The sequence below is a fragment of the Schistocerca americana genome, chromosome 2 (assembly GCF_021461395.2).
Source record: "Schistocerca americana isolate TAMUIC-IGC-003095 chromosome 2, iqSchAmer2.1, whole genome shotgun sequence".
Lineage (NCBI taxonomy): Eukaryota > Metazoa > Arthropoda > Insecta > Orthoptera > Acrididae > Schistocerca > Schistocerca americana.
This window is the reverse complement of record NC_060120.1, coordinates 474,681,089-474,700,394: the sequence shown is the minus strand read 5'-3', so window position 1 is coordinate 474,700,394 and position 19,306 is coordinate 474,681,089. Positions and strand designations below refer to the sequence as shown.

The 19,306-nt window shown below is 37.8% G+C and overlaps 1 protein-coding gene across 1 annotated transcript in view; it reads right to left on the bottom strand.

Annotated features, from left to right (window-relative positions):
* The window catches only part of LOC124594109 (cilia- and flagella-associated protein 52-like), a 285,675-nt gene that overhangs the window by 135,170 nt on the left and 131,199 nt on the right, over nt 1-19,306 (bottom strand). The window contains exons 6-9 of the mRNA XM_047132461.1: nt 18,965-19,145; nt 16,360-16,514; nt 3,625-3,794; nt 3,343-3,491 (exon numbers count right to left, since the gene is read on the bottom strand). Of these exons, the coding sequence (XP_046988417.1) occupies nt 3,343-3,491; nt 3,625-3,794; nt 16,360-16,514; nt 18,965-19,145 (655 nt within the window). The remainder of the gene's footprint in view (nt 1-3,342; nt 3,492-3,624; nt 3,795-16,359; nt 16,515-18,964; nt 19,146-19,306) is intronic.

Sequence of the window (19,306 nt, the reverse complement as noted above, 5' to 3'; positions counted from 1 at the left end):
CTGTGATGTCCTTAGAGATGAGTTGAATCATCGATGTCAAAGATTGTCAAGAACATTGTCTTGTTGCACACTGTACTGCAAACTGTCATTTCTGAATGTGTGTGAAAAAAAGAATATCCCTATTTTTCTTTGCTGGTTTCTCCAAAATGTCATTCTTGGCCACTCATGAGAAAACCATGTGATTTCAATGCTGGCCATCTCAGTTATGCTGTTCAGTGTAGATGTATCAGGTGATGGGGTGAGATGTGGATAAGGGGAGCTATGATAACATTCCCATGATATGACATATCCCCTGTCACCTAGAACAGAATTGTGATGAATTTCAGTGCTAGTGTGGCATCATTAATCACCTTAAACCTAATATGAACTTTTGAGCATGGGCCTTTTTTTGGCATGTGTAGACACCTTGCTGTTTGAAGCATCGACGAGCCTGAAGGTAATGTTGCAGAGCACCATTCTTTCACACCCCCCATGAACCATGGACCTTGCCGTTGGTGGGGAGGCTTGCATGCCTCAGTGATACAGATGGCCATACCGTAGGTGCAACCACAACGGAGAGGTATCTGTTGAGAGGCCAGACAAATGTGTGGTTTCTGAAGAGGGGCAGCAGCCTTTTCAGTAGTTGCAGGGGCAAAAGTCTGGATGATTGACTGATCTGGCCTTGTAACACCAACAAAAACAGCTTTGCTGTGCTGGTACTGCGAATGGTTGAAAGCAAGGGGAAACTACAGCCGTAATTTTTCCCAAGGGCATGCAGCTTTACTGTATGATTAAATGAAGATGGTGTCCTCTTGGGTAGAACATTCCAGAGGTAAAATAGTCCCCCATTTGGATCTCTGGGCGGGGACTACTCAGGAGGACGTCAGTATCAGGAGAAAGAAAACTGGCATTCTACAGATCGGAGTGCGGAATGTCAGATCCCTTAATCGTGCAGGTAGGTTAGAAAATTTAAAAAGGGAAATGGATAGGTTAAAGTTAGATATAGTGGGAATTAGTGAAGTTCGGTGGCAGGAGGAACAAGACTTATGGTCAGGTGAATACAGGGTTATAAATACAAAATCAAATAGGGGTAATGCAGGAGTAGGTTTAATAATGAATAAAAAATAGGAGTGGAGTAAGCTACTACAGACAGCATAGTGAACGCATTATTGTGGCCAAGATAGACACGAAGCCCACGTGTAATACAGTAGTACAAGTTTATATGCCAACTAGCTCTGCAGATGATGAAGAAATTGATGAAATATATGATGAGATAAAATAAATTATTCAGGTAGTGAAAGGAGACGAAAATTTCATATTCATGGGTGACTGGAATTTGATAGTAGGAAAAGGGAGAGAAAGAAACATAGTAGGTGAATATGGATTGGGGCTGAGAAATGAATGAGGAAGCTGTCTGGTAGAATTTTGCACAGAGCACAACTTAATCATAGCTAACACTTGCTTCAAGAATCATAAAAGAAGGTTGTATACCCAGTAGCGGAGCATGCCCTCCAGCATAATTCTAGGGACCTAGGAACCTGCTACACCGTATGTGCCATTTGGCTTCTCCCACCCAACACCAGTCCCTCTGAACTGCGGAGATGGGAACTTGCACTCCAACACATCCTTTCATCCCGCAATCCCCCTGGACTGAACCTACGTTAAACAACCTCACTCCCATTTACTCTTTAGTCTTCTCCTCTTTCCCTTTCCTCTTTAGCCATTCATGCCTCTTTTCATCCTACATAGTTGTGTTTATCTTATACTATATACCTCTTTACTTCTGTATGCATCCTCTTTGGTTTGAAGCTGGCACAGTACTTACAGCAGAATATCTTTGGCTTCCCTCTGACAACGATGCCTCCATCCTTGCTACGTTCCCTGTTGCTTCATAACCTGGGTTGTGAGTAACTGAATCCACTTTCTTTTCTTCCCTTTCTTTTCCCTCTCTCCACCCTGATGAAGGAACATTTGTTCCGAAAGCTAGGAACGTAAATTTTCGGTTCTGTTTTTTGTGTATCTGTCGGCTGTACTGAGCTGAGGTAAGTACTGGCCAGCCCCTCTATCTCCTTGTTAGTATTTGTTTCACATCCTTATATGAGATTTTCCATTAATCATTTGGAATACTCTCTTTCAAATTCTAAAGTTGGCAGGGGTAAAACACAGTGAGCGAAAGACTATTTACAATTTGTACAGAAACCAGATGGCAGTTATAAGAGTCGAGGGGCATGAAAGGGAAGCAGTGGTTGGGAAGGGAGTGAGACAGGGTTGCAGCCTCTCCCCAACGTTATTCAATCTGTGTATTGAGTGAGCAGTAAAGGAAGCAAAAGAAAAATTCGGAGTAGGTATTAAAATCCATGGAGAAGAAATAAAAACTTTGAGGTTCACCGATGACATTGTAATTCTGTCAGAGACAGCAAAGGACCTGGAAGAGCAGTTGAACGGAATGGACAGCCTTGAAAGGAGGATATAAGATGAACATCAAAAAAAGCAAAACAAGGATAATGGAATGTAGTCGAGTTAACTCAGGTGATGCTGAGGGAATCTAGATTAGGGAATGAGACACTTAAAGTAATAAAGGAGTTTTGCTATTTGGGGAGCAACATAACTGATGATGGTCAGAGTAGAGAGGATACAAAATGTAGACTGGCAATGGCAAGGAAAGAGTTTCTGCAGAAGAGAAATTTGTTAACATCGAGTATAGATTTAAGTGTCAGGAAGTCATATTCTGAAAATATTTGTATGGAGTGTAGCCATGTATGGAAGTGAAACATGGATGATAAATAGTTTGGAGAAGAAGAGAATAGAAGCTTTCAAAATGTTGTGCTACAGAAGAATGCTGAACATTAGATGGGTAGATCACATAACTAATGAGGCGGTATTGAATAGAATTGGGGAGAAGGGCAGTTTGTGGCACAACTTGACAAGAAGAAGGGATCGGTTGGTAGGACATGTTCTGAGGCATCAAGGGATGACCAATTTAGTATTGGAGGACAGCGTGGAGGGTAAAAATCATAGAAGGAGACCAAGAGATGAATACACTAAGCAGATTCAGAAGGATGTAGATTGCTGTAGTTACTCAGAGATGAAGAAGCTTGCACAGGATAGAGTAGCATAGAGAGCTGCATCAAACCAGTCTCAGGACTGAAGACCACAACAACAACAACAACAACAACATCAACATGGAGAAAGCTGCAGGCACCTTCAGGTCAAATTTTGAAGTTCTGACCGGTGATGGGGGAAAATGACAGGATTTTAAAAAAGCGGTCCTTTAATATTGTTGCACAGTGTAGTTAAAAAATCTAATGAAATCATTGAAATGAAATTGTCTGCTAATAAACAAACACAGTTATAAGTACATACCACTAATAATGCTCTTTCCATCACATGTAAAAACAATGCTGGCACATGTCAGATTAAGTACTGTTATCCTGAGCAGCTCCTTTAATGCTTTGGCATCCCATACCCTGATGTCATTTTTACTACTTGTTGCATAATACTCTGAGCACTTGCTGTAAACCAACATAAGTTTTATTATATTTTTACATGATGTTAATTATAGTCAGTGTGAATAAGGGTGACTGAGATGACATATAATCTATGTAAAGTTAGAAGTGAAAGCTTTTCTATATGTTGTGTACTTACTATGGAAATGTAAGGTCGTATATGGCGTCTGTGTGGCATGTGATGTGAAGTGAAACATTAAATGTTGCAATATTTATAGTGTATATTTCACACTGGTCTGTCCCAGCTATGATTTCATCCCTCATAATCTTGACAGATGTAGCACCAGAATCCAGTTTTGCACTTTTTAGCTGTATGTGAGAAAAACACCTTCTATAGTACATCAAAATGTTAGTAAAGTGTCATTAAAACAATAGAATATTCTACAACTATGGATTTCATGCTAAAAATAATGATGCTTATAGAATTTCAGTTGTCATGAAAGCTTAAGATTAGTAATTACTTGTTTAATTACTGGAAAGAGTAAAGGTAACAACACACCATATAGTTGAGGTACTGAGAAAACAATAGGTACAGAAACAAGATTGAAAACATCACTAACTTTATGTATGATGTTGTGTTTCACATCTAACTAGTACAGCATATATATACTCACACATACATTTTCAAGGTTACATCATCCTGACCAACTACACTGTACCAGTACTGAAGCTCAACTGAGATGAGGGCTGTGTTTGGTGGAGTGGGTAAGCAGAAAACAGGCAGGGAGGGGATGAGATGTTTGGAGTGAAGGGTAGCTGACAACATTCAGCAGACAGGACAGGAATGTGTCTTGGTGATCTCACTCTGAACAGGCAGAGGAGTTGCATGTGGCACACAATGAGATGGGAGTTTATTGATAGGGGGAGACAAAATAGAGGAAGAGGAAGACAGAAGAAAAGAGCATTTGAGTGTAGAATGAGTGAAGTGGACAGAATGGAAACAGAGTTTAAGGTGAATGTGAGACATGAATAATTGAAGATTGAGACAAGGAGAGCTGCAAGGTCAACGAATTAGATGAAACGACAAATCTCATCTGTGTAATTCAGAGTAGTTCGTATTTCCCAATAGGAAACATAATTTATCTTATTCATTTCCCTGAAAATGTAAAAGAGTGGTTGGCAAATACTATGCAAGTCATATGGATGAGGTGAATGCAGGTTATGTAAGGAGTGGTATGTACTGCATACTTATGACACTGAGCAGTCAACAGCCACATAAACAAGATTAAATGATTGCCAAGCTTTCAGATATGTCCTTCTGAGCTGGCTGTCACGCACACAAAAAAAAGTGGTTTTGTTGTTGGGTAAGTGAAACCTAACTTGCACTTTTCTCACATGACATACTGAAAGCTTTGGATCATGATAATCAGGTAGATGCTGTATTTCTTGGTTTCCAAAAAGCACTTGACTCAGTACCAAACCAACACTTACTGCCAAAAGTATGATCATATGGGGTATCAAGTGAAAGTTGTGACTAGACTGAGAACTTTTTGGTAGGGAGCACACAACATGTCATCTTGGATGGGGAGCCATCATGAGTTGTAGAAGTAACTTCAGGTGCACCTCAGGGAAGTGTGTTGGGACCCCCGCTGTTCATGTTGTACATTAATCATCCTGGAGACAATATTAATAGTAACATCAGGCTTTCTGCAGATAATACAATTATCTTTAATGAAGTACTGTCTGAAAGAAGTTGTATAAATATTCAGCCAGATTTCGATCAGATTTCAAGGTGGCGCAAGTATTAGTAACTTGCTTTAAATGTTCAGAAATGTAAAATTTTTCACTTCACAAAATGAAAAAATGTGGTACCCCATGACTATAATATCAATGATTCACTGTTGGAATTGAACAACTCATACAAATACCTGGGTGTAACACTTTGTAGGGATCAGAAATGGAGTGACACACAGCCTCAGTCATGGGTAAAGCAGATGGTAGATTTCAGTTTATTGGTAGAATACTGGCGAAGTGCAATCAATCTACAAAGGAGATTACTTACAAATCACTTGTGTCACTGGTTCTAAAATATTGCTCAAGTGTGTGGGAGCAGTATCACATAGACCTACCAGGGAATATTTAAAGTATACAGAGAAGGGCAGTATGAATGGTCACAGGTTTCTTTAATCCATGGGAGAGTATCCAAGAGGTACTGAAGAAACTGAACTGGAACTCTCTTGAAGAAAGATGTAAACTGTTCTGAGAAAGTCTATTAACAAAGTCTCAAGAACTGGTTTTAAATGATTGCTGCAGGAATATACTACAAACTCCTAGCTATTGCTCACATAGGGATCATGAAGATAAGATTAGAGAACTACTGCACTAACAGAGGCAGTCAAGCAATCATTCTCCTGCACTTCATACATGAATGGAACAGGAAGAAACGGGTACAATGAGATGTATGCTCTGCCATGCACCTCATGGTGATTTGCAGAGTATGGATGTAGATGTAGAATTGGGTGAGAGAAAAAAGGAGTATGTGAGGTAAAAGAAGGGGAGAAGGAGGCTGATGGCTGATGAGCCTGTTATGAAACAGGAATACACAATGAACTGGAGGAGTGGATTGGGAAATCATGAAATATGGAGGCTGCAGAGAGAATATTATGGGTATAGATTAATCAAATGAAAAAAAACTTGATTCATATGTATATTTCTTATCCACTTGACACATTCCACTTCATAATGGTTACCATGAGACTGACCAATGGAACGTGTAACTATCTCACTAACTAACAGACTGAGAAAGAGGACATGGATTGGTGTAGGACAGGGAAAAGCAGGTACTGAAGCTACGATGTCAGTAGGATCAAGTGATACATAGTCTGGACAATTGCAATTTACATTATTCAGAGAAGCTAGTATTTGAAGGAAGGATACAGATGGTATGGTTTGTGAAGTAGCAACTGTAGTCATTTGTGGTATGGTCAATGGGATGTTTTCTAGCCTTGAGCACAGTTTGGTTTTCCCTTTTGATTCAGGTGGACAAATAAAGGTGGTAATGATCATCTAACTGACTGTAGAGAAGTTACAGTGGAGCAGTAATGTGGAACGATTGGTTTCATAGGTGGCCCTGCACCTGATGGAGTATAATACGCTTGTGATTGGGCTGGAATAGAATGTACTGAGTGAGAAAGGTCTTGCATCCAAGTTTTCCACAAGAATATGACCTATTTGGCAAGGATCTGGAAATACACATAGCACAAAGATGTGAAATGAGATGTGAACTTTGTGAATAGAGAAATACATGTTCACCATGACTGTGCAGTTGTTCACTAATGTTCTTTGGCTCTAGGGACATTGAGAGCTAGGATGTACAAATGCTGGAACATGCACACTGTTCACGAGATTTAACAGCCCTTCACTTCTACCTAATTCCACATCTAAGGAAATTATTGGCTAGAACGCTTTTCTCAACTCATGAACAGGATAAGGCAGCTGTAGATATTTATACTAAAGATTCAAAATCACTTTTCAGGTATGGAATGTACTAATTGAAAAATGCTAGATGAAGTGATTTGACTAAAATAGCTCTATGTTAAAAAGTGAGAGCATTTTTGACTGAGAATACCAGTATCCTCCACTGCAAATCCAAGGCATATTTACTTTGCCCTTAGATTAATGCACCATCTAGAAAGTTAATACTCTTACAGCAGGATCTAGGTAGATCTAACTCATTAATAAAAAATAAAAGCAGTATTTTGTCTAAAAGTAGGAGCTTTGTATTATGACAGATTTAATATTCTATTCTAGAAGTTTGTACTGGTACTCTCGCAATATGTTAGTTCAGTTAACTGGTTTCTGTTCAGCTAAGAGAAATGTTGAAGAAAATTCCATTTAAATCCATAAATGAACTTTCTGATTACTGAAATGTAACTCCAAAAGTATGATGAATGCAAAAGCAAGAAAACTTAAGTAACTGTCATTCATTTTTGATAAACAGTATACAACTGTGTAAATTTAAATATAAAATTTAAACATAAGAATCATAAACTATACAGAAGAACTTAATACACTGTAAAGAAGTCATCTGTTTATTATCCTGAAACCTGTTCTACAGTATATATAGACTAAATTGTAGAGTATACTATGTGCATGTCATTGTACAATCAAATACAAGGTCTTTATGTAATAATACAAAATGTATCAGTTGTAATTCATTAAATAGGTGAAATAAATAAATATATATGAGACAATACACCTAATACATTAACCTTCTTTTTTATGTAACTTCATGCTGAGATATACAGCAAAAAGCTGCTTTATTCTAAAAATATTGCAGATACAAAATGTTTGTTCAGTTTGGTCATGATAGCTTCATTCACAAATGCAGAAATGGCAGTGTGGATGGTTTAAATTCTATGAAACTTATTCAGCTCAGATGATACTTGAACAGAACTGGTTCACGGGAAACAGCTAGAATGTTGATCTCATGCAGGTTCTTATTACACAATTTCAAACCAACAAAAATGACCAGCTGACATCAGAAGTCATAATGGTCATACATTGAACTAAACACATGAGTAAAATTCCTTGAGATCACAAGGAGTAACATGTAGTTGCTGGCAGGGGAGATGCTGTGGTGGGTGGAGGTTTGAGGTAGGGTCAAGATCACAAGGTCAATGGAGCACCATGCAGTAACATGGGTAACGATGGCTCAGAGGGATCCTCCCTTCTACCACCAGCATTTCTGAACTGCACAAAGAGAGTTATCCTTACAACACATCCTCTAATCCCAAAATTATCCTGACCTCAACCTACAGTAACCTACTCTCACCACACCATTCACACAACAGTTCCTACTCCTTGTCCTATCATCTCCCCCCATTCACATTCCTTCAACCTTTTAGGTGTTGTCCTGTGCCAATGTACCCACCCATCCTTTCCCCTTCCCTGCTTCTCTCCTTTTCTCCTCCTCTTAATTTCCAACACCATTTCCCCCAGATGCCACCTCCTGAAGCTGCATCTGGCAGCATCTATCCCTGTACACCCCGCCAGACAGCACTCTTCTCTCCCCATACCCATACACTGCTATTGTTCCCCTTTCCTGCTCCATTCCAGGTTGCTATTCACATGACAGTTGCTTTCTGGTAAGAGATGCTGGTGGTAGCAGTCATGTCTGCATAAAATGTGCTTGCTTGTATGAAGGTGTGTCTGATTTCTTTACTGAAGAAGGCTTTCACCAAAAGCTACAATGTATAACAGTCTTTTCATTGTGTCTTTCGGCAACTCAGTGGGTCAACTTTACAGTAAGTAGCAGTCTATCCTTTTCCTAATGTTGTTGGTTTTCCAATCTAGAGTTTCAACTGTTTGATTATTTTCTTCTAGACACATATAACAGACATTTTCCTCATAATAAGCATCTCATTCCTTCTCTATCTTCTCCATCTCCTCTGTAGTTATAAAAATAAAATACCAATCTCATTTCTTAAAGATCCTTTTCTTCTACTCTAAATCTGCCTGGTCTGTTTCTATAGCTCATACTTGTTTAAACATATTCACATTGCTTGCCTGTAAATTTGCCTTTCTTGCTTGTAGATGAGCTACTGCAGGTGATATAATTCACTATGTTTCCTCTAGGGTAGCCCCTTGTGGAACTGACAACAATGTGTTCAACACACTAATAATTACATAAAACCCAACAAATAACAAGAGAACAAAATAAAATGATGGCATGGACACCTAAATATACTACCAGTATCATAATTACTACAACATAACTTTCACCCAGACGGCTACTCATAACTATCATTATCATATATTTAAACAAATAAATCATACTGCAGCCTACAATGAAGTCCATTGCCCATTCAAAATGGCACAAATTAGCACACATAATCAGAACATCATCTGCATTCACCTTCTTCAGGTTATACATACAAATGGCCATGCGTTAAAGGCGCTGCAGTCTGGAACCGCAAGACCGCTACGGTCGCAGGTTCGAATCCTGCCTCGGGCATGGATGTTTGTGATGTCCTTAGGTTAGTTAGGTTTAACTAGTTCTAAGTTCTAGGGGACTAATGACCTCAGCAGTTGAGTCCCATAGTGCTCAGAGCCATTTGAACCATTTTTTATACATACAAATAGAACTAGACACCTGGCAAAACACAACCCACAGCAAGCGTAGTTCCTCGGTCAGAAAAATATAGAGGTTAACACACTGTTCTGCAACCAAATGTAGCAGCCGGCTGGGTAGATGGTACAGTGGGTGGTGGTTGAAGGTCTGATCAAAGTCAAGACGTCAAGAGAGCACTAGAAAGGAATATGTGTAATGCTGACACAGAGTGGATGCTTACCTGATGTTGGAAGGCATTATTGAAACAATATTAAAACAAACTATTTTCCACAGAAAAAATTACATTTAATGTATCAATGTTCAGGCTGTCAGTACTGAAGGGGCAGGAATAAGCGAGCCACTGCAGTATGCCTGATAAGCATGGGCTCACTGCCAGCATGGTGCCAAATCAGCTCCATGATATTATAAGGCCAATGGCCCATTGTAATTGTGTGAGGCTGCACCTGCACTGCATGCAGCCGCACACTGCTCCTAAGAGAAAATGACCAGGGCACCCGAGACCCTGTCATGTACTGCGCACAAGTAGGGCAGCCACCAGCAATAGTGTTTGTCATCAGGAGCAGACGATGGGCAGCCATGTCGGCTCTCCCCTCGTGATGACAAAAGAACCGCTGCATGTACCAGATGGGAACTAGAGGCCCTTGGGGCAGAAGGTGACAATAGTTAAGCTGAGCCCTCCACACGGTCCACAGTTCAAAGTTACCTAAGTTCTCCCCATTAGTCTCAGCATGGATGTAATTCTGCTGTGCTGCTGGCTTGGGCACCAGGCCCATACAGTGTGTAACAATCACTTCCATATTCCCTGCAGTATCAGTGGTAATTCCTCACTGGCATTCTCTATGGTCATTGACCAGTTATGTCCTACCTTTTACATTGTCAGAGAAGATGTCTAAAGTTTACCAAGCTCAGGAGGTATACTGTTCCAAGGCACTTTAAACAAGTGAAAATTAAATCACCACATTGACTCATTAATCAGGAAGTGGTGTTCAGCTGAATATCTCTCATTATTTTGACTTATACACAAAGGTGTTCAGCTATTTTGTACTTTCTCATTCCCTGTTGCTGTACAGAATTACCATTTGGCAATGCACATATGGCAAACAAAGCAGTTTTTCAGTAAAATCAGGCAGAAAGAATATTGTGTAAAGTAGAAGTCCATACATCTTTCCAAGTCCTTTCTAAAGAATTTAGATTGCCTACATTTATTTGTCAGTGCACTTATTCCCTAATGACTTTTGTTGCTGATGACAAAAAACATTTTTATCTCTATTGTCATTTTTACTATAACAATGTTACACAAAAATAATTTTAATGTTGGCTTTTCCTCCTTGTTTAGGATTCAGATGGCAGTTATGTACTTTGATTCATAGATGTTCTACAAGTGCCAGCCTAAGAAAAGCAAGAAACTGAGAATCCCAAATAATTTGGAAAAAAATTAAAAAATCTTCCTCATCAGCCACTTCTTTTACATCACATTATCTAAATTCAAGGACTGAAAACGTTTGCTAACTGCATGGCAAGCAACAGTGTTTATCAGTGTAATCAAATAAACATTAATGAGTAATATGAAAGTGTGCTGAAAAGTAAAGCCTCTGAATTTTTCATTCTGTTCTTAATATTGGTTGAGATATTGCATGTTATGCATATTACTCTGCCAACTTTCCCACTTCACTGATGCAAGCTTCAACTGTCTGTCACTAGAGGGCTCTGAATTGTAACGTGTAACATGGAGATTTGTAACATAACTATGTCAGTGCTGTGCGAAACAGTGTACTGTAATCAAGTTTCTAAACACAGAAAAGTACCTCCAATTGAAATCCATATGAGAATGACGCTGTTACAGTGACGGGTTCCTTAATGACACTGCGACAGGTGATGAAGTTCACCATTCTGACTCTGAAAAGAAGACAGCATTGATGGAGTTCCACCACAAAGAATCACTGACACTGAAAAGTTCAAGAGTATGCCATCACCAGTCAGTCATGCTCACAGTGTTTTGGGATGTTTGATGTGTGTTATATTTGGAATTCATGACTAAATGCACCACCATAAACTCTGTAAGGTACTGTTAGACCCTTAGAAAACTGAAAGCATCAATTCCTAAGAGTTCATTCATACATTGAGCAATCTCCCCTTCAGCATGGCAATGTCAGACCATACTCAAATGCTGTGACATCTGCAACAATATGGCACCTTGGGTCCACTCACTGTCATTGATCATCTTCCACACAGTCCTGACTTGGCCTCATCCAATTTTCATCTGCTCCCAAAACTTAAAGAATCTCTTTGATAGTGATGAAGTGCTGCAAGCAGAGCTGAGGCTGTGGCTCCATCAACAAAGTCAAACATTCTACAGCGGTGGTATCAACAAATTGGTTTCTCCTTGGGAGAAAAAAATGTGTAGAAATGAATGTTAATGTAGTTTGTTTTATTAAAATGCTTTAAGAATTTTCAAATTAAAAATTTGGAGACATTACTTTTAAGTGTGCCCTCATAGTAGATAAACAGCAGCTATTTCACATAACTGACAAAACATCAACACTTTTGAAAGTAGGTTACATTAAGTGACTGTGACTGTTGTTAATACAGGATACAGTTTAAGTTTCTACAAGTGATTCATCTTCTGGTAAAGGATAGCTTGACTCATACCACATTCCAAACTTTCTCTTCCAGACAGGATCTATGGAACATGATGAATTCATTAATGAGTGACTATGGCTCATTCAATTGAAATTGTTATCTACTACAGAAATTGAACGCTCAGTTATATAAAAAAACCAATGACTCTGGAAAAATTAGGAGTCATTTTATTGGTCAATAGTTTCACACATCTGTTCTACTCCTTCTTATGGTTTTTGTAATAAGCAATAAATATGACAATCAAAGCAATATGTTACACAAATACATGGAAAGTATCATTTCTTATCAAAAATTAGTGTCAAAAGTTATATAAAGTTACTTCTGAAACAATTTACATAAGTAAGAAGAAGAAGGAATAGGAAGAAAGAAAAACAAGGCCACATTTATTCATATACTATATTTAGATATTTAAACTAAGGAATTTCACATCAATACAGTTTTTAAAAGCTGTTTTTAATGTATCACATTCTTGTAATACACATTTGCTTAACTTTGCAGAGAGGCTGTTAACTGTATTAAAAGGAAGATTCACATGAGAAAACTATTATTACAAGGAGACTGGATGTCTGGCCAGAACCTACCTCCAGAAGATAAAATTCTTAGTACTGCCAAGACACATATATAATTAGGAGAGAAAACTATCCTACGTTTTGGAACTTTTCATTCAAGGAAGGAAAGGGAAATGTATTGAAAAGATTAGAAGGGAGGGCACGTAACTCAGGCATGAGGTTGAGAACAACCCACCTATTGTAATGAAGGGAACACCTCTTTTCCTAAAGTCTCCCCCTTTCCCTTTGTCTCCTCTCATCCGCATGAAAACTGGGTGTTTAGGTGATCTCCTCTCACTTTCCAACCTTATCTGATCATACACGTTCCAAAAGCTACTACAAAAATGTTCCACTTTTAAGTGTTTCTGCCAGTAGCACATGTAAGCTTTCCTTATGGAAGTAACTTTACAAATTTATAGACAGAGTGTAGAGCATAGGATTCAGCACAACATAATCCTGATTTGCACTGCAGAGGTAAATATCCATATACACATAAATCCTGTTTTGCACTGCAGAGGTAAGTATCTATATACACATATAAATATGAAATAGATAGCTACTGAATAATTAAATGGGAGGAGAGCAATTTTTTTAAAAAAATGGGTCTACCTATGTATGTTTGTATTTTTTATAGATATTATAATAAAGTAATTCCAAATTCTGTGATTAATAAGATGAAGATTAGCATAATTGATAATACTTCATGTAGCAAAAGAACCAATTTAGAACAGCCGTTTTTCCTTTGATTTTTTTTCAGTTCAGTGGCAGTTCTCTTTTTCAGTGTGATCTGCAGATTGCAAAGTGAATATGCCTAAATTTAAAGGACAACAAAATTGTAAGGCTTTTGGATTATTAAGCACTTTAAGCACAATATTGAACCCAGCATTTCAAAATACACCTAATACGTTACGTGAAGAAATCAAAAATATTCTGCAGTAAAACATTTATGTTTCAAGTGCAAAAACTTCATTTTAATCACTTAAAAACAAATATGAGATGTGCAGAAAATAAGTACTGTTTCATTCTACTGCCATCACAACACTGTAGTTGCATTTCCACACACTCACACTCATCTTTCTGGTTCATTTTCCTTCCACTTACTCCACTATAGCTGAAATGTGTTGCGTTTACATTTAAAAGTGATTGTTCAAAATGTTTAAGATAATCTCTGAACCCATTTAGTGTGTTCTGTGACATAGTTTTTGAGCCTCAAGAACGTTAAGCCAGCTACAATTCATATTTAACTTATAGCGATTTATGGTGAAAATGTAATTACTCATGGAATGGTGAGAAAATGGGTGAGACAATTCAATGATTGACCAACCAATGTTGATGATGGAGCATGGAGGGGGCAGCCTACTGTTGTCAATGATGGTTTGGATGAGAAAGTGAATGAGAAAATTCGTGAAAACAGACAGTTCACACTAAGATTGTTTTGTAATGAGTTCCCACAAATTTCAAAAACTTTTGCTTGAAATTGTCAAAAATCACATTTTTGCAAATTATGTTGCCAGTAGGTTCTCAAAATGCTCACAGGTGTCCACAAAATGAAGATATTTGGCGGTGCTTTGGCATTCTTACCTGATACAGAGATGTTGTTGTTGTTGTGGTCTTCAGTCCTGAGACTGGTTTGATGCAGCTCTCCATGCTGCTCTATCCTGCGCAAGCTTCTTCATCTCCCAGTACCTACTGCAACCTACATCCTTCTGAATCTGCTTAGTGTATTGATCTCATGGTCTCCCTCTACGATTTTTACCCTCCACGCTGCCCTCCAATACTAAATTTGTGATCCTCTGATGCCTCAAAACATGTCCTACCAACCGATCCCTTCTTCTAGTCAAGTTGTGCCACAAACTTCTCTTCTCCCCAATCCTATTCAATACCTCCGCATTAGTTACGTGATCTACCCACCTTATCTTCAGCATTCTTCTGTAGCACCACATTTCGAAAGCTTCTATTCTCTTCTTGTCCAAACTGGTTATCGTCCATGTTTCACTTCCATACATGGCTACACTCCATACAAATACTTTCAGAAACGACTTCCTGACACTTAAATCTATACTCGATGTCAACAAATTTCTCTTCTTCAGAAACGATTTCCTTGCCATCTGGTGAGCAAGATGTATGAGACAGGCAAAATACCCACAGACTTCAAGAAGAATATAATGATTCCAATCCCAAAGAAAGCAGGTGTTGACAGATGTGAAAATTACCGAACTATCAGTTTAATAAGTCACAGATGCAAAATACTAACGTGAATTCTTTACAGACGAATGAAAAAACTGGTAGAAGCGGACCTCGGGGAAGATCAGTTTGGATTCCGTAGAAATGTTGGAACATGTGAGGCAATACTAACCTTACGACTTATCTTAGAAGAAAGATTAAGAAAAGGCAAATCTACGTTTCTAGGATTTGTAGACTTAGAGAAAGCTTTTGACAACATTAACTGGAATACTCTCTTTCAAATTCTGAAGGTGGCAGGGGTAAAATACAAGGAGCGAAAGGCTATTTACAATTTGTACAGAAACCAGATGGCAGTTATAAGAGTCGAGGGCCATGAAAGGGAAGCAGTGGTTGGGAAAGGAGTGAGACAGGGTTGTAGCCTCTCCCCGATGTTATTCAATCTGTATATTGAGCAAGCAGTAAAGGAAACAAAAGAAAAATTCGGAGTAGGTATTAAAATTCATGGAGAAGAAGTAAAAACTTTGAGGTTCGCCGATGACATTGTAATTCTGTCAGAGACAGCAAATGACTTGGAAGAGCAGTTGAGCGGAATGGACAGTGTCTTGAAAGGAGGATATAAGATGAACATCAACAAAAGCAAAACGAGGATAATGGAATGTAGTCAAATTAAATCGGGTGATGCTGAGGGGATTAGATTAGGAAATGAGACACTTAAAGTAGTAAAGGAGTTTTGCTATTTAGGGAGTAAAATAACTGATGATGGTCGAAGTAGAGAGGATATAAAATGTAGACTGGCAATGGCAGAGATGATGGAGATGAATTCTTAAATAATATTGTGCCTAGTGATGAAACTTAGGTTTGTCATGTCACTCCAGAATCAAAACAACATTCAATGAAACTGAGGCACACATAACCCCAAAAGACAAAAATTCAAAACAAAATTGTCAGCACAAATAATCATGTGCCCTGTGTTCTGGAACAGATAGGGTGCCCTGCTTGTTGAGTTCCTTCCCAGAGGCAAAGCTGTAAATGTAATATGATAACTGCAAAACACTGAGAAAACTTCTGTATGCAATCCAAAACAAAAGGCATGGAGTGCCAAGCAAGTCATTGTGTTATTTCGTGACAAAGCATATCCCCATTCTGTTAGTGTCACTCAAAACCTTATTCAGCAGGTTGATTGGGAGCATTTCAATCACCCGCCGTACAGCCCTGATCTCACACCTTGTCTACCACTTGTTCTTGAAGCATGATTTTGGAGGAATGCGCTTTGACAGTGATGATGAGCAAAGAATGGTGTTCAGCAGTAGTTGTCTTGAGTAGCAGTATCTTTCTATGAAGACAGCATAGGAAGGTTGGTTTCCCGTTATGTAGAAAAATAGTCTAGTGACTCAATCTTAGTAAGAAATACACATACACACATACTTACTGCAACAAGCTTCGGTGTTGTAGGCAGCCGTAATGCACTTTTCTTTAGACTCACAGGACTGCTTCTTTCCTTCACTAATTCTACAGTTCCATCCCCTGCAGCAACAACAACCTTTGTGGTGCATTTTTCAGTGAGTAATGTCAAGGCTGTAACACCTGTAAATCAATATACAGTTTATAAGAAAACATCAACACTACATTATTTCAGGAAAACTATTTTCTTCAATTTCAGGCATTATTTTCAGTTATCATCATTCTCATTAAAAATAGTAAGTTTACAGGCATTATTTAATTTTCATTTTCTCATCACCAAGGCAGTCATCTGCTTAAGTGTTTGTTTATACATGCATACTGCCATACCACGTTCAATATGAATCAGACCTGACTGATTGAAATCTTTGGAAACCAAATTTATGAACTTCCCTGGTACGAGTGTAAGTGAACGATACAAAGGAAATTTATGTCCTATCATATGACTAACTGATGGGAACTTAAGTGATGATTAGAAGTGCCAACCTTCTGGAATCATCGTTATTACTGTTGATGCCACATCGCTGAACACCAACATCCCTCAGCGCATGGCTTTGCCACTACTGAACACTATCTATCTCAACAACTTACAGACTCGAAATGCTCCATCTCATTCCTTATACACCTTACCAACTATATCCTGAATTTTACTTAGTAATTTATCATGATTTTGTGGAATTTTTGAAAATGCACACAGTAGAGAAACAGACCTATAGTCTGACATTTTCTCTTAGATTTCTTTTTTGTGAAGCATTTATATCAGTTTTTAAGCTGGTGGAAAGTTTCCTGTTGAAGACAGGTTTACAAGGTATGTCACTGGTTCAGAGATTATGTTTGTACAGTTTTTACAGCTAACTATGGTATATTATGTATTCCTGATGAGTGTTTTGGTTTTGGAAACTTGATTTTTTGCTGTACATACTGTATATTTGTTGCCATGAGAAATAGTGTGTTATGAGATATAGTGTGTTATCTACCTGTTCAATGTTTTATGTCAAGTGTGTGTGATTTTTATGGGTGACTATTGCTCAGTTTTTCCTGCTACATTTACAAAATAGCTGTTAAACACACTAGCAACATCCTTCAGCTTGCTGATAATTTGCAAATTTTCATTCAATTGTATGTTATTAATTTTAGTTTTGTTACTTTCTGTTCCTTTCTTTACAACATTCCAATCAGTCTTCATTTTGTTGAAAGTGTTCTCTATGTATCTGTCATCTTCCAGCATTTTGCAATTTTTATTACCTTCCAGCCTATTATAACACAGTTTTTAAAATATCTTTCTAATTCAGGTGGTGTGTGATATATTTTAGTAATTCTGAACAGGAATCATATCTGTGCACATAATTTGCTAATACCTGGGGTGATCCATTTGTTTGAGCAGCTGGCTTTTGTTCTTCTTGTATTAAGTGAAAATGCTACACAAAAATGATATTTATTGTATCAATAAAGATATTAAATTACTCTGATATATTTCCAGCAGTGTAATTTGCTCCCATTACTCTTTTTTAAAGTAATTTCTAAACAGCTTAGTTTTGTGATCACTGTAAGTGTACCTGTCCGAGTTTGTTAGCCTTATCACTTTGAATATTCAGCATTTCCAAGTTTTACTGTTTCTGCTTCCTAATGTTGTTGATTAGAGTTAATTGTTATGCGATATAGTGTGGATATTGTATAACAAGTCTCTCATGTACCAAGTGTATTCTGATTTCTAAGTTATAAGAGATTCATTAACTCTGGTGTTTGCTAAAGTTGTATTGAAATCACCATGCAAATAGTTTGCTTATTTTTTGGTGTTTGAATTAATGTATTTTCTATATGCTGAAGGAAGTTAAGTATGTCTCCTTCAGGAGATCTGTTGGCTCACTGCAGTGCTATTGAGTGGCATGTACAAGGCTTTGATCTTACACCACACAATTTCTTTTTGTAGATAAGGACAATGGAGGAAGTTATTGCACTGAACCATGTATGCTAAATAATTTGAAAGCTCACATCTGACATGTTCTCACCAATGCAACACAAGAGTTCCTGTTGAATTTGATTGAGAACATTCACAAATTATTGGAAAAATTGGTGGGATATGCCAGTTCCTATGTGAAATTTCAAGGTTAAAGTTAATTTTTTATAATTCTGCTGATTATAATACATTTCGATTCAATAAACTAGACAGACTATTTTGGCAAATATTACTGATTTCCTATTGGCACTTACTTTTCATCTGCACATCAAGAAAAAATTCCCCACAGTAATAGAGATTATGTTTTAAAATTATATATGTATTTCAGAATTATGTTTTTAGAATTGTCTCACTGTCTTTTGGAGTATATAGTAATAACATAAAATCATCAGCAGCATTCTTTGCAATATATCAACAAGAACAGTTCATCACTTCATTAATGACACCCGTGTTGTGCAAACACACGCACACACACACACACACACACACACACACACACACACACACACACACACACACACTTGCATATGCACGTGCAGAAAGGCAGAAAGAGATAGATCTATACTTCTGCCTGTTGAATGTTTTATACTTTACCATATTTAGTAATATTGTTACTTGCCTTTGCTGTACCGTTCTGATGGCTCAGCTCCTTCTGCTAATTTTTTCTTTGGAATTTTTGCGTAACAGCCTTCAAGTACAGGATTAACTCCAGCAGCTGAACCTGACCCATAATTTAATCGAATTTTCAGTATATCTCCTGATGTTGTTCCGCAATATGCATATTCATCCTCAGCATCCACCTTATAAAGAAAATAATCTTAGAAAATAATGAACATTCTACTCTTGTAACATAAAGTCAACTGTCATGGGACATGTTATAGTAATAGTGTGTTAAGTCAAGTAAAAAATAAACAATAAGAAAGACAGTTAATTTTTAAACATAGTCTCATTAGGTGATTAT